Here is a 15,200-nt window from a genome sequence, read left to right on the forward strand (position 1 = left end):
CGCCAGATAAACATGTTTCTGAACAACAACGTGTTTTGGTGTACATATTGCAGTTGGGGCTTACATCCAGTAGAAGCTGGAGCACAGCACTCCTAAAAGTGTCTGGATGATACAAGAGTAAACTTTGACAAAATGCATGTGACCTTTCTTACTTTACTTGCCCATTCAAAAATATTTGACCCTGTAGACCAGGAACTTGTAACCTTGAAGCCTAAAAATTTATTTAATGTTTCAACGTCGGCTTCAACTCTTGTGGAAACATACATATCTCAGTGATTCATTACAGGCAGTAGGTGTCGGTAGCACCATATCCAACTTCTTACCTATACGCAAAGGTGTACCTCAAGGTTCACCTTGTTTGTCATGTATTAGGTTGGGGAATAAGCTCGTAGCGTTTTTATCGAAGACTTTTATTTAAACAAAAAACAATAATTATATAAATAAGCTAACCAATTATATATTCGCTGTTGCTGTTTACAACCTCTTTCCACCTTGTTGATGCCGTTCCATCAAAAATTGCCTGGTCTGGTGTCAAAGAAGTTTTTGAGTCTTTAAAAACCTCTTTGTTATCAAAGGTAACGCCCTTCATATGGTTTGACAGGGGGCGGATGGTAAACGGTCGATGCAAGGTCCGGAGAATACGGCGGATGCTGAAGGACCTCCGATTCGAACTTTTGGAGTGCGCCTTTGACGACTTGTGCACCATGGAGCCTGGCGTTGTTGTGAAGGAGTATGGTTTGACTACGTCAATCAGGTCTTTCCAGTTCATTTGTCTCATTCACGCGGTGCAGCTGGACAAGGTAGGGCACCTTATTCACTCTTCTCGAAAATTTCCCAGTGCACCATGCCCTCCCAGTGCTACCAAACACATGCCTTCTTCTTTGAATGAAGATCCGGCTTGACTCTCGGCTTTGGCGTATCTCCTGGAGCCACCATCTCCTTTCTTTGCTTCATATTGATGTATAAGCACGATTTCTCATATCTCATGACGATTCGGTATAAAAAGCGCTGTTTATGACCGCGTCCTGCTCGATGGCGGGCGAGATGCTGAGAAGCAATTTGAAGGCGACTTTCTTTGTTTTTTTTCGTTGAGCTCGTGAGACACCCAGGCTCTCAATTTTCCGGTAAATCCCATTGAATGGATTGAGAATCTTTTTATGATCGTAGTTCATTTTTTCCGCCAATTTACGTTCACCTTCAAAATACATTTGAGACGTTCTTCATCGGCCTTCTGAATGCCTTCCGCTGCAGGACGGAACTTTACAAATCATTTCTATAGATTCGCCTGTGATACCTTATCCATACACGTCGCAAATGTCCCGGGTAGCTTTTTGATCTCGATGAAAAGCAAAGAAGAGCAGGTGTCGAAAATGTTGATTTTTGCCTCCTGGGTATTCCATTTCTAAGCCTCAAAACTAATACAATAATAAATAACTCAAAATTACAATTAACATAGTTTTGTAGAACAGAAAGAGTTATATCGAATGAATTCTGATACTTTGCCAAACTGCAATAAAATCGTTGTAAAATGAAAGAACTTATAAAAACGCTACGAACTTATTCCCCAACCCTAAATATTAATGATTTGTTTAAGGTCATTAAATATAGTGAAATACTTGTATAGGTGCCGATGATGTTCAGTTATATGTTTGTCGTCCCCTTAACTACATTGATATTTGCATCAACTTAATTAAAAATTTAGGGGTTACATTTAACAGAACCTTGACAAAGAGTAACCATATTTTTACTACTATAGGCATAGTGAATATTCGACTGCTTTTAGCTACAACATTTTTGTTACCAACGTTACTGTATTCGTTGTGAGTTACATACTCATTATGATAGTGTTTGCGTATTAAACTTAATGTTTCTTTATAATAATATCGCGAGATATTTTTAATAGAAAATACGTTATGACCACATTTCTGTTTATGTGAAAGCTATTGCATCTGTACCTTTTCATGATTTGCCTAAGTTTAAATGTTTAATGTTACTTCAGAAGATCATAACTACTCAAGAACCCAGATATCTCAAAGATCGACTTATGTTTTTAAAATCATGCTATTCGTTAAACTGGTGATAGAACGCCAATACTTTGTGTTATCTGCCTGTAGAAAATCTTCTTATACAACATTACCTTAATACGGTCAGGAAGTCTAAAATGCAACCCTACCTTTAACAGCCTGCTGTTAAGGCCAAGGTACATGGCAGAGTATACATTTTTCTTCTTATCATCTAGCAGCAGCAAAAAGCAGACGTTCTACGAACAAATTGCTTACCTTAATGTTCTATAATTAAATTTAATAACTGCTTCATTTTTCATTGAACTCACTTTAATACTGTCCGTTTTTGGAATAACTTATCCCTAAATATTAAATGTATAAAAGAGAAGTTGCGAGTCGGACATAAATTGCTTCGTTACCTTGACGAATATTGCTGAATGCACTCAAATAATTTCTTATTATTTCAATCAATTCCAATTAATCCCAACTACTACCACTACTATTTATCTTCTACAACCTTAACTTCTTTACTACTACTATAATTTAAATTTAAATTTTATTGCGAATTCCTTTATCTAGGATTTAGTTAATATATGTAAGCTACTTTTAAGGTCAATCATTGTAAAAATAACCCATGGTGGTATGTAAATAAAATAAATAAATAATTAAATAAATATAATTTCGCATTACAATTTATGGCGTGTTTCCCGCTGCTGACAACACTATTCGTGCTTCTGAGTACCGATTAAAAGAAACGGTACAAATATTGGTCAATATACTTTACAGCATATAAGAAATCCTGGGCAGACATACATATGTATGTATTTATTACTTGTTCCGGTAATCATTTATATGGAAACATAATTTAGGTCACTCTCCCAAAAGGGAACTCTTTTAAAGTTTCTGGAGCCTACTCACTTAACTTCTGATTAAATCAGACCAGTTCTGGAGCATATTTTAAAGACGCGAATAATTTGAGCAACCATTCTTAATTTGGGACTGTTATTGATCGACCTTCGTATTCAGTATTCCATATTTTAGGGTAAATTTTTCAATTAAATAGTTTCCAATTAGTGGATGGACTCCAAACTGAAATGGTGAAACGAATTCAGAAAGTGAGGCCAAGATCAAAGCATTAACCGGTTCTTAGCGAATTTGAAAAAATCAGCTGATTGGCTGACGTCGCGGTTTGCGTACAAAAAAACTGAGATTATGTTGGTGATATACATACGAAAAAATCAACACAGTCTACGTCCATGTTGCTTCGTTGCCTGACTGATTGGACGAGTGTCTGAATAAGTGTGCCTGAGACAGAATTCGGATGCCACGTGACTGGGTACGCGGCGGCTGAATTTGCTTACGCAATTTTGTTTTTCGCCATAGCAGATTGGCCAAACCTTGTAATCTATCATCTTTGGGTAACTTAACTTCTTATCTTTATGAATACTTTTCACCATCTCTCTAACTTTTTTTCACTTCATACGTTCTTTCGAGCGAGTTCAATTTAGGTAAATTCGCACTGAAAAAATAATTTAGTCTAAAATTCTTTGCTATTTTGAGCACTCCATTTCTAAACAAAAGTAGACATATGTATGTATATATGTATATAAGTAGTTTCTAGGCATAGTGGTATTTATACGAAATAATTTTGAAACTCACTTCAAATTGCTGTCATTAGTGAGCGATAGTCTCCAATTGTTCAAAACAGTTGAGTTTACTGCCAAAGGACGAATTTCAATGTCGTTCATCATAAGCGAAGAAAACACGGTGACGAATAGAAGAAATATTGAATAGATCAATAAATTGGCAAGATGAAAGTATTTGCCGTATGAATTCCATTTCATTTGCAAATATTTTTGGCTGAGTGGATGGGCAAGCAGTTCGACACGTCCATGTGTGACCATCGTCTGGCAAATGCGTACAAATAAATAAATATGTATGTATATTGTTGGTGTAGATAAATTTGGAATAAATAACACCACGACAGCAACACAAATGTTTAAAATACAGGCATACAGAAAAATATCTTCATTTACATATAGAACAATTTACATATAGAAATAACAAGACGGCACAGCTGAAATTAGAAATTAAAAGGAGTTTTCTGTTTCTCACACAAAATGCAAAGAAAACAAAAGAATCGAAAAAAAGAGTATACAATTAATATAACATTTATTTTTTTGAAAACATTTGATTATGCAAATAACACAAAACAGACACCTATTTATGTATGTATGTACAAAACATTTGTCATGTCCGATCGTTTTATAAACTAAAATAAATCTGGTTATCGAAAATGTACAGGGTGCTTTTATTTGGAGTGATTAAACTTACTATGGAAATACATCTCGTAAGGCAATTGAAAGCTTTAAACAATGGCGAAGAGATGGAGCTCTCGATTTTCGACCAGTCCGGACGTATGAGCAACGAGTAATCGTACGGCTGTTCGATGCTCATTAGTCGAAAATTTTCGCGCGCGAAATCGCGTATTTCGAATTTATTCCTATAATTTGAGCGATTCTTGTTTTGATTCAAAAGCTCGGAGCTTTCGAACAATCATTTGAGTAGTTGAGCAATATAGGGCTTCTCGCCCTGCTCGATACCCGGGTGTCTAAGCTCTAGAATAAACTAGTTTTTCGTTTATTAGATACATAAATAATCGAAATTGTTTCTTATGTAGTGAGACGAGGCGATTTTATTCGACGCGCTTTAGTATAATTGGTATCAAATCTTTCCGTAATTGTATTTATTGCATAACAAGATTAAAGTCTCAAGATACGAGTAACTTATTTTGATTTCATACATATTTACTTATTACACCGCCTGAGTTCAGGTTCGGATTCAGTACTTCATCATGTAATCTGTGTTTTAGTTTGAAATTTATGTTATCAGCTCCTCTATTGGGACAACGTGCCTTGCAAGCCTTTCATTGTTCGGTAGTGTTAAAATTATTCTTCTGTCAGCATTCTCAGCAGGCATGGTGTTTTCACTTTCAGTTACTTTTAAGACAGTTTCACTTTAGGAAAATGATAGAAGTTGCACGGTACAAGATCTTGTACAAGATCGCATAAGCGGATGGCTAGACATCAGGATGCTGCACTTGGCTGGATCCTATTGACAGACAATGCAGAATATTACATTGCTTTTTTGAATATCCCATGTCTTCTCCGAATTGGGGTCGGATTTTTCTCCTACTTTTTAACAGATTTCAGCTGAAATGTGAAGAGAGCAATGTCAATGACCAGTAGTTTAATTTTCAGGAACTCAGTTCAGATGATAAATCACTATTATTATCCGGAATCATCTTGAAAACGAGCTCTCTTCAATAAGTTTTAAGTTCCAGTAACGGTGATTCGAGTTTCATGTTTGCGATGCAGGCAAATAATTCGGGCCTTTTTGGTGGGCCATACCAATACTAATTGCGTAATTGGTTTCACCAACTAGCCATGCAGATGACCAAATCATCTCAGGAAATGGGCAAATCTCTGTTGATAAGGCTGACATGGAAGCCCACATTCGGCGTATTGCGGGTATTACGGAGATTCGATCGGTATTGCTAGTAATAATACAGGGTACAAAATGGAGCGACTTAACGGTTTTGCGACTTAACATTCCTCCTATGAAATAAAGTATACGCCATGGATACCTCAGTTTACGTCTCCCCTTTGAATTTATGGTCATTTAAATGTTTTGGAAAATGAAAAGCTAAGTATGCAACATTTCTATTTCATATAAAATCTGTAGCTTCACGTGCTTTTACCTGGATAACAAAAAAAGTTGATATGTGCCGCACGGTGTAATATGATAATATATGAAAATACTCTCCAATAATGTTTGTATTTTGGTTTAAATATTCACTCACTCGAAAAAATTCACATTATATATAAGTAATATTATAAAATATATTATCAAGGTATAGGGTGTCTGGTGGCAGAATTAGGAATGAACAGCCAAATTAAAAAATAATAACTAATGATAATTATATCCATAATTATTACAAAATCAAGTGCGGATTTTATTTTTTTTAATTGTTTCCTCTAAATGTTGATAGCTACGTCGGATACTCTCTAGGAATGTGGACTACGAACTCTGTGCCACTCGCTGGAGAAGCGATGTCGGGATGGCATTAACCTCGCGAACGATATTTTCTTTTAGTGCTGCGATGTTCGCCGGGTTTGTTTCATAGACTTTACTTTTGAGGTTGCTGAAACCATATGAGTGTACTGAAGGAAGATATTCTCTCATTATGGGCAGAAAAAAATCGCATGCGCTGATAAGAGACATTGTTCACAGAAATTGTTTGCCTTTGACGATTGTCAAACAAATATGGTCCAAATATTCCACTGCTTGATAATGCACACCAAATTGATAATGATGCTTTAATAGAGGCTTTTGGCCTTTAGGTGACTAATAACGGAAATTTTGTTTATTTACACTTACATTTAAATAAAAATCACTCCAACATGTCTCGCAGAAATTTGTACGCAAATAGTAATCGTTAGGCTTAAGCGCTTGCGCGATTTGAGTGAGTGAGATCTAAGTTCTTTTCGTAATATTTGCACAACATTTTTTGGAAGTCCCAAGGTAGCCGCTTTCTTGCGCACGGACTGATGCAGATTATCGTGCAAACTTGTTCTCGATGTCCGGCCGGTCCTCCTCCGATGGCTACTTGTTACCCAGTACCTTCGCAGCCATGAATGAATCAATTCTTCACTTGAGATATCACGTAAGCGTGAAATAATGGAACGTGAATAAAATCTACTACGATTAGTTTTGAAGTACGCTTCGATTGCGAGCGCACGTGGTTCAGCCGTTCACTGCGACCTCGTGAGTATATCACCCGCACGAATAACGAATAACCCCGCACATACGCTGAAGGACCAGGGAGAAAATTTGAATTTAAAACCTAATACCACTGGACACCCTGTATGTGTGAGTGTATAACAAAATAGTTACATTACATAAAAGCAAACAAGCACATTTTTGTATCACATACTGTAACAGCTGAAATTTTAAGGTTAACAAACGGTTGCTTTCACAAGAAATACCTATTTTAGATAAAAGTAACAAATACACAATTCACAGCACATAATTTTGGGTTGGTATTACAAATAAATACTGTTGGCGACAAATGAAAGTTTACGAAGGTTTAAATCTGTCTGTATTGAAAAAAATTCTGGGAAGTGCACTTTTAAGGGCAGTGGCATTGAAATTTGATTGCCTAAACACGTTTCAAAAATCGAATCCAAGCCTTTTCACCGATTCCTTATGTAAAATTTGTTCGATTGAGGTTTAACAATTTATAAATTATTGTTAGATTTATTGTTATTACTAGTCTCAGAGAACGTATTTTTTAGCCGTTATTTTTCGAAAAATGTATTAAATTATGCATTATATACGGCACATTTCGGCATGTTTTCGTTATGAAAATTTCTTCAATTAAGTTTTTGAAAGAATTAAATTGATTCTGAAGAATTTGAAGCCATTCCGATCGATTTCTAAAAAATTGTCGCCATATTAAATCCGCCATTTTAAATTTGAAAGTATGATATGTCAGATTCGTAATCAGTTTCTATAGTTATCTTTTTCAATACCATTTTTTTCATTGAGCGCGGCTTCTCATTCTATTCCTAATGCACCAAAGTTTTTATCCAAATCGCTAAAATGTAGAAATCGATTTTTGTTTAATCTTCAAGACACATCAACCAGGTTGATATGAGCCGTGTGGCTTGAGTGTCATGAAAAAAAAAAACGTAAAAACTACAAAACTGACTAACCGTCATACACCTTTCTACGTAAGTTCGCAGAAACGGTGTTAAATAGAGTGAACATCGTGTGCTCAGATTATACACTTAAATTTTAAACGAAGACCCAGATTACAATTATTGATACGTAATCTGATCTAATGTAACATAACATCAAATATAGCCATTTCTTAAGCTTGAAAATCTTGAAAAAGGTACAAGCGGGTGGTATTCCGAGGTTAGATTAAGTTTAGCACGTCAGAACCTTCGAAAACTGTAAGCTAGTTCTTGCTTCTGGAAACGAATCAAACTTTTTCATTTTTTTAATTCAATACAATAATTCAAATATACCATCTAAGAAATTTAAATTTTTCCTAACAAAATGCACAATATAAATTAAAAAAAAGCACTCATAGTGTAACCGAAAGGATCGCTTGACATTCATTTCTTATGATTTAAATAATGCAAACTCTGTGACTAAAAGATATTATGAAAATTTAATTGGAAACAGTAAACTTTCATTTGTCGCCTTGTGTATTCATGAACCATTTCTATAAGAACAACTCACATTTATGGTGAGCAAAGGATCTGGTCTCCAATTGGGATCATTGAGATCCAAACGTTTTTTTGCTATTTCAGCAGGCGATTTTTGAATTGCGTGAAATGAATATTTTATCTGAAATTCGATAAAAAACTTTCTTATTTAAACTTATATTGAATACTTTTTCGTCGAATACACTGAAATGGTTTAAAAATAGTTCACTGATTATACGGACTTTTGAGCCATAACCCGGGTATAGTAATAGCGGTTAACAAGTGAGCTCACTGGAATGAAGACGATCTAAGCGAAAGAAGTAGAATTTCAAAAAGTACAGAAATTAGTGCCAATCGATCACAGAATTTTTTTTTATAATATTTCCATTATTAATTACAATCTGTTAATATTAACACTAAGTAATTGGTGTCAGGGCCTGGAATTAAAATGTCTCTTCCCTTTCGAAGAGAACATTATTATCTTTGGTGATATTTAGTTATAATTTTTGGTTGAAGTTCCTTTTCCGGTATCAGTCTCATTTCATAGTTTTTGTGCTCTAATAGTCGCAAGATATGCTTACAGCTGCTTCTTTTTACTGTTTCAGTGACATTGTCTATGCCGAGATCGCGGTCAGAATTATGGTATGGAAAATAACAGAAGATCTCTAGAATAGTAATAAGCGCATTGGGGTAGGCGATGGGCAACACGAATGACCACTCCGCTCGCCATCTAGTGATGACCCGCAAGTTGATATTTGTAACCATGTAGATGGCCGCTGATGGAATGTATGAACCAAAGCTCAAGAAAGAGACAAAGTTGTGGGGAAAAACATACTGGAAAGACTGAAGAAGGCGGAAAGAAAGTGGGTGTTCTACGCCTGTTTACATCGCTCGAGTTGAATGGCAGGCCTTAAAAGGCAACGAACTTTCAGAAATGGATCACGCACCACATAGCCCAGGCCTGTCTGAATAGCCAATAATCCATAATTTTCAAAAGTAAAACAAAAAATACGTTGAAATGATCACAGATAGACAATTTGACGAATCGTTATATTACCGCTGGGAAATATGTGTCTCGCTCAAGGGAGACTAAGTTCAGTTTTATGTAATTGAGCACAAATGGTTGTAAATTTGCTTTCATTTGAGTCTACTCTCGACAACGTTTTAGGAACTTTTGGACTTGAGCGTAGCGATCCTTTTATATAATACCAATTCTTTAACTTTAAACACGTTTTTCTCAAAATGGTGTTTTCAAAGTCGGTGACTAACATTGCTCCAAAACGGCTAAGCCGATTAGTCTCAAATTTTAACACGAGCTTCTTAAATATAGTTTTTAGTAATCAAACGAAGATTTTTTCTCACCGATAAATATTTTCTGTTTTATAAACAATTTAAGGCCGAAATTTTGGCCAAAAATTACTTTTTTTTTTTTAGAAACCGCCATTTTGTCAAAAAAATTTATTTTGCTAATTCCTTCAATTAATTTCTAGATTTAACATTACTTTAACGAAATCTGTTTGGTTTTTTAATTTCAGAGGATCCAGTTCAGAGGTATAGTGGTCACCGCAAAACGTCTTTTTTGAGAGAAGCTCCCGGATATCAGCTGTAGCTCCTTTCCAAATAAATATTTTCACTAATACTAAGTCTTAAAATACAGTTAAAAAATAACATGATATGTGTACAAATTTTTAGATCAATAAATTTAAAAGTTTTCTCAGAAAAAATTCTGGAAAGTCGCTTTTTTTCGGCCTTCAAACTGTATTTAACCCCTTAACGGAATTCGAGTGATAGTGGCGCATTAAATAAATGTGAATAAAGAGACCAACATCGCACTAGGCGAAAATAAAAACTTCAAGCACTTTTATTAATTTATATAAGGAACCTTCAGCGTTATCTTGGCATACCAACTGCTCCTGAAGTAACGAAGCAACTTGACATACATAGCTCACAAACAGCGACTAAAAAAGCATGTCAACGAAGCAGCATCCAGCTTAGTTCGGCTGAATTCTTCTCAAAGACGATTGAAACGTACAACTGCAGCAGACCTTATCGAGAGCGAATAGCGATATTAAATTTCTTCTTAAAACAAGTTAAATTTTCAATTGAAAATTTTATTATTTGTATCCTTTTATGTTTACTAGTAGCAATGCGACAACCCTTCGGAAAAATAAATAATAATCAATAATAAAAAAAAAATGACATTGGCATCCAATCAAATTTGTAGTAAGAAACCAAGCCAAAAGATCTTCACTAAAACTGAGGATGACTGGACAATTCTCATAAAGGCTTTTTGGTCACAGTAACATACAGGACATAAACGGAAGGTCAGACAACGTTATTCCACTAGTAAATTTTGGGAAGAGACATGGTTTTGTAACAGAACAGATTGGCTCCTATTACCACGCATACAATTTTTTTACACTTGGATGCAAAATGACGGCCGCTTTCTTCTGCCCGCAGTTTTTCTGTCTTCTTCCCAAAAGAAGGCTTCCTGATCACTGTAGCATATTTCATTGGAATTTACTCCCCTCGACACTCGCACAAACATCTTTATTGATAGTCAAGCTGGTATTAAAGCAATAATGGATCCAAAATGGACGAGCTCTGTGAGAATAGACAGGTCAAAATTTCTTGGATACCAGTGCACAGGATGAGTACGTGGAACATATTATATATGCCTTACTCTCAATGTTGAAGACGGCACTAGACGAGGACCTATCTCTGAAAGCACAGTCTATGTGAAAAGCCTCGATCTCCCACAGGATTGGCAAAAAATGTTACTAACGTGCATCACAATTTTATTTTATCTCTCTCAAGGAAGGAATGGTTGGAGTACCAACATTTTGTGAATATTGTTGACAACACATTACAATGTAATAAGAAATTCGAAGTAGGATAAAATGAGAAAAACATTACGGAAATGCCTGCAAGGACCATCTCTTGAAGCGCTTTAAGTCTTCCGGATGATTTAGTCATCGGAAGAGGTGTCGCCTATGCAAAGGACGAATGTAGTAATTGGGAAATACTACAGGGTGACATGGATGAATTACACCATCATGTGAGGGATTGTACGCAGTCAAAGGGTAATGGGATGAACCTTGACTGTAAACTGCGAAAGATTTAGATAAAAGGTGATTAAAAGATTGACTGATGTAGTGTATCGTATACACCAATGCGAAACCGGACGAGGGAGAGACAAAGTAGTTCACCTGGAGAAATTGGCTCCATTTGGATAAAAGAATTTGGTGCATAAACGGGACAACGGGACTTAAGCGGAGGACACAGTGACAAACCACGAATGTTCGAGAAACTACTGGCAATACCAAGCGAATGAAATACTAAAACAAAACATGACTGCCAGATGACAAGACGGAAGTTGTCAGAAGATACGAGTTGTCACATTTAGAAATTATGATAAATAAACACAGTTATATAAGCAGAGGTGCATGTGCACAAAGTAATCAGTCTTAAGTTGAGCGTGCGAACTTCTAAACGTAAAGTAAAATAAATAAGAATTGAAATTAAATAACGCAAGCAAGTTGAGTTGTTATTAGTTTGTGACTTTTGCTAAGCAATCCAGTGATCGAACTGAGAGGAATTGTAGAGATAAGCTTTATTGGAGGAAAGTTTAACAATATACACAGGGTGGTCCATATTGTGGCATCTTTATAAAAATTAAAAAAAAAACCAAAACTTAATTTTTGGGGTATACTATTTCTTTATTCGAAAGAGCGAGCATTTCTATTATTTACGGAACACGATTTCATTCATTTGGCTGCCTCCGCTGGCTTCATAGTGGCGTGTTTCCTGTATATCCAGTTTGCCAAGACCTTGTTGGAAATTTCTGGCTCTATCTCACGAATTTCATGCGCAATTTTCGCTTTAAGAGCCCGACTCCTTAATGGATTATTAACCGTGCATCCGTCCTTCATCGCAAAAAATGTGTAATTGCCATCGCCGAGACGGCTGATAACACAATTACCGAAATTGACGCTAGTTGGATATTGACTTATATGGGCCACCCTGTATAACTATGGTATACATGTATGTATATAATAATATGTAATTGATGCTTGCACCCTTTATTAGGTGTTTGGCCAAGCTACTTCTCCTATTTGGGTTGTGCGTCTTGCTGTATATGTACATATATAGGTAATACAAATAAAAAATGTGGGTATAAACAAGTGTATATATATATATTAAGTGTATAAAGATGAACACTTGTGGAACACTAGACGACAATTCAAATTTTCAGCTAAAAATCATATACTTAACATACCTATAAATATGTATAATATATTCACATCTATTTATTATTCTTCACAAGAAATATGTGTCATAGCCGAAAATTACAAATACACAATTCACAGCACAAAAATGTGATTTATTGCTTAAAATATTTCCTGTTGGCGACAAATAAATGTTTACGATTGCTTCAAAATTTGGTGGTTTGTATTATATTAAAAAAAATTAATTCTGTGTTTTATTAGAATGCATTGATAGCCAATTTCAAAGTATCGGGTGTTTTTTAAGAACTTAAGAACTTCGAATTATAATACAAAACAGAAATATTGTTGGAATGCATTTTTTAATGTTCATCACGGCTACCAGTTCCATTGGTCCATTCCATTAGTCCAATTTTTTAATACTTTTTCCAATAAATCTATATGCGCCAATGGTGGTTTTTGAAAATTGCCATAAATCGATTGTTAAGCGCGCTGTATGGCTAGTTGCGCCGTCTCGATAGAGCCAAACGTTGTCGATGGTAACAAAAAATCAGTCAGCATGGCTCTATAGCCCACGCCATGTAACGACAGCTCCTTCTTTATTTCGAAAGAAATAAAGACCGATGATGTGCTCAGTGTTCTATCGCGAACAGATTTTTTTCAAAGTAAATTTCCACAATTCTGGTGTTAAACGATTCATGATAACTTGCCAAATCTTATGGAATAGAAATGTCAACACATTTTGCCATTTTCAGCTGTCAAACCATAGTTATCGATATCTACATATAGTTCTCATGTGGCTAAAAAAACACACGATACCTTTAGTGTTTGGCGATTTTTAATCGTAATCCGAATGAATTGTTGCTCTGATAATACTAGACAAAGACTGAGCGTAAAATTTTAAACCCTTCTCGACTACTCTTAGTATTTCATATTGTTCACTATGGCTCAATGCGTTTAAAACGTACAAATATGTACGCATAATTAATCACTTTATCGGATGATTTAAAATTTTTACAAATGCCTCTCTATATTTTACCCCAAAGAAAATTCGCCTACTCCTTGTCAAAAGTTACTCGATACCGACACTTATATACGGTTCAAAATTGTTTACTGTGCATGCAATAAAATCCCAATGTACTGTGCAACAATACTGCAATATTATTGTGTAATTATTGATCGAAAAGTTCCCGAAACAACCGCCAGGTGAGGCTCCTGAGCAAATCTACCTCTGCACGTGTTTTCGATTTTTTACAGTTGTAAAGATGCATTTGAATTTGCAACAGCGAGCTTGTATTAAATTTTGCGTTAAATATGCGATGCAGATTCAATGGTGCGAAAACCTTAAGAAAACAGTCGATTACGAGTGAAGCATGAATGCTTCAGAACAGATAGTGAGTCCATCGACGGTCTGCCAGACGAAACGAAAAAACCACGTTGTTTTCAGCCAAAAAAGAAAGCGATGCTCACGGTTTTTATGGATTACAACGGTATTATACACCACGAATTTTTGGAAGAAGGTCAGGCAGTTAATTATGACTATTGTTTGGGTGTCTAGATGCGCTTACGTGACGCAATTCGCCAAAAAATAAAAAAATTGTGGGAAAACATTTCGTTGATTTTGCTCCATGATAACGCACCATCGCACACAGATCAAGAATGAAGCGAATACCTGCCATCGAATTCATCTGATATGACTCCTTGCGATTTTTGAACAGCCGAATGGAACTAATGGAAAAACCTAAGTCGTATCTGATGGCTATACTAAAAATAGAGTTCCAGAAATGTTTCGAGAGCTGGCATAAGTGCGTCGCGATTGATGGGGAGTACTTTTAAGGCGATAATATAACTTTTAAAGAATAAACTTGTGTTGCGTTGAAATGAAGTCAAATAAGTAAATAATTTGCTCTCTCATCTAACATAGTATTTTCATGATGTGACCACTCGATTTCTCCAAATATGTTGAAATTGCTCGGCATTAACCCGGCGTTCGTCGCTACTGGGTAAAAAATACCACAGAGGTAAATAAAACCATTTCTAACTTTTTTTCTGCAAAATATCGTGACATGCTCCTGCAAGTACCTTTCTGCATAGAAACAAAAGACGCGCTTCCTACGTAAAATAAATATTTAATTAATTATACACCTATATATTGTGTGGTAATTTTTTCCCCGTTGTGATCGTTTGTGTTTATATTTGCCTAGCGACAAACTCCAGGTTAAGAGATTTGGGTCAACTGAAAACCGATTAAGCTATTTTGCAAGGCATATACAATATTGCGAAACGTTGGATGAAAGGTAAATAAAACTTTTTTTTTGGCGAAGAGAGGTTCATTAATTCAATTGGCAGAAAATTATCAATCCAACTAGAAATCTTTACCCTTCAAATTGATTTGAAGAGTTTACAATCTTCTCTCTGCAATATTTGCGGCCACCATATCCGAATCGGTAGTGTGTGACTACCATTCGGAAGTGCGCAGGTTCGAATCTGCTTGCATGAAGCATCAAAATGATAGAACAAGTTGTATCTAATAGCGCCTCTCTGCAGGCAATGGCAAATCTCCGAGTGTATTTCTGCCATGAAAAAACTCATCATAAAAAATATCTGCCGTTCGGAGTCGGCTTAAAACTGTAGGCTTTTGTGGAACAACAAAAATACCCACACCACAAATGGGAGCAGGAGCTTGGCCAAAC

At 35.7% G+C, this 15,200-nt stretch overlaps 1 protein-coding gene across 1 annotated transcript in view; it reads right to left on the reverse strand.

Annotated features, from left to right (window-relative positions):
- The window catches only part of LOC129242578 (transient receptor potential cation channel subfamily A member 1), a 112,068-nt gene that overhangs the window by 13,315 nt on the left and 83,553 nt on the right, over window positions 1–15,200 (reverse strand). The window contains exon 11 of the mRNA XM_054879306.1: window positions 3,663–3,910. Within this exon, the coding sequence (XP_054735281.1) occupies window positions 3,663–3,910 (248 nt within the window). The remainder of the gene's footprint in view (window positions 1–3,662; window positions 3,911–15,200) is intronic.

The sequence above is a fragment of the Anastrepha obliqua genome, chromosome 3 (genome assembly GCF_027943255.1).
Source record: "Anastrepha obliqua isolate idAnaObli1 chromosome 3, idAnaObli1_1.0, whole genome shotgun sequence".
NCBI classification, from domain to species: Eukaryota; Metazoa; Arthropoda; class Insecta; order Diptera; family Tephritidae; genus Anastrepha; species Anastrepha obliqua.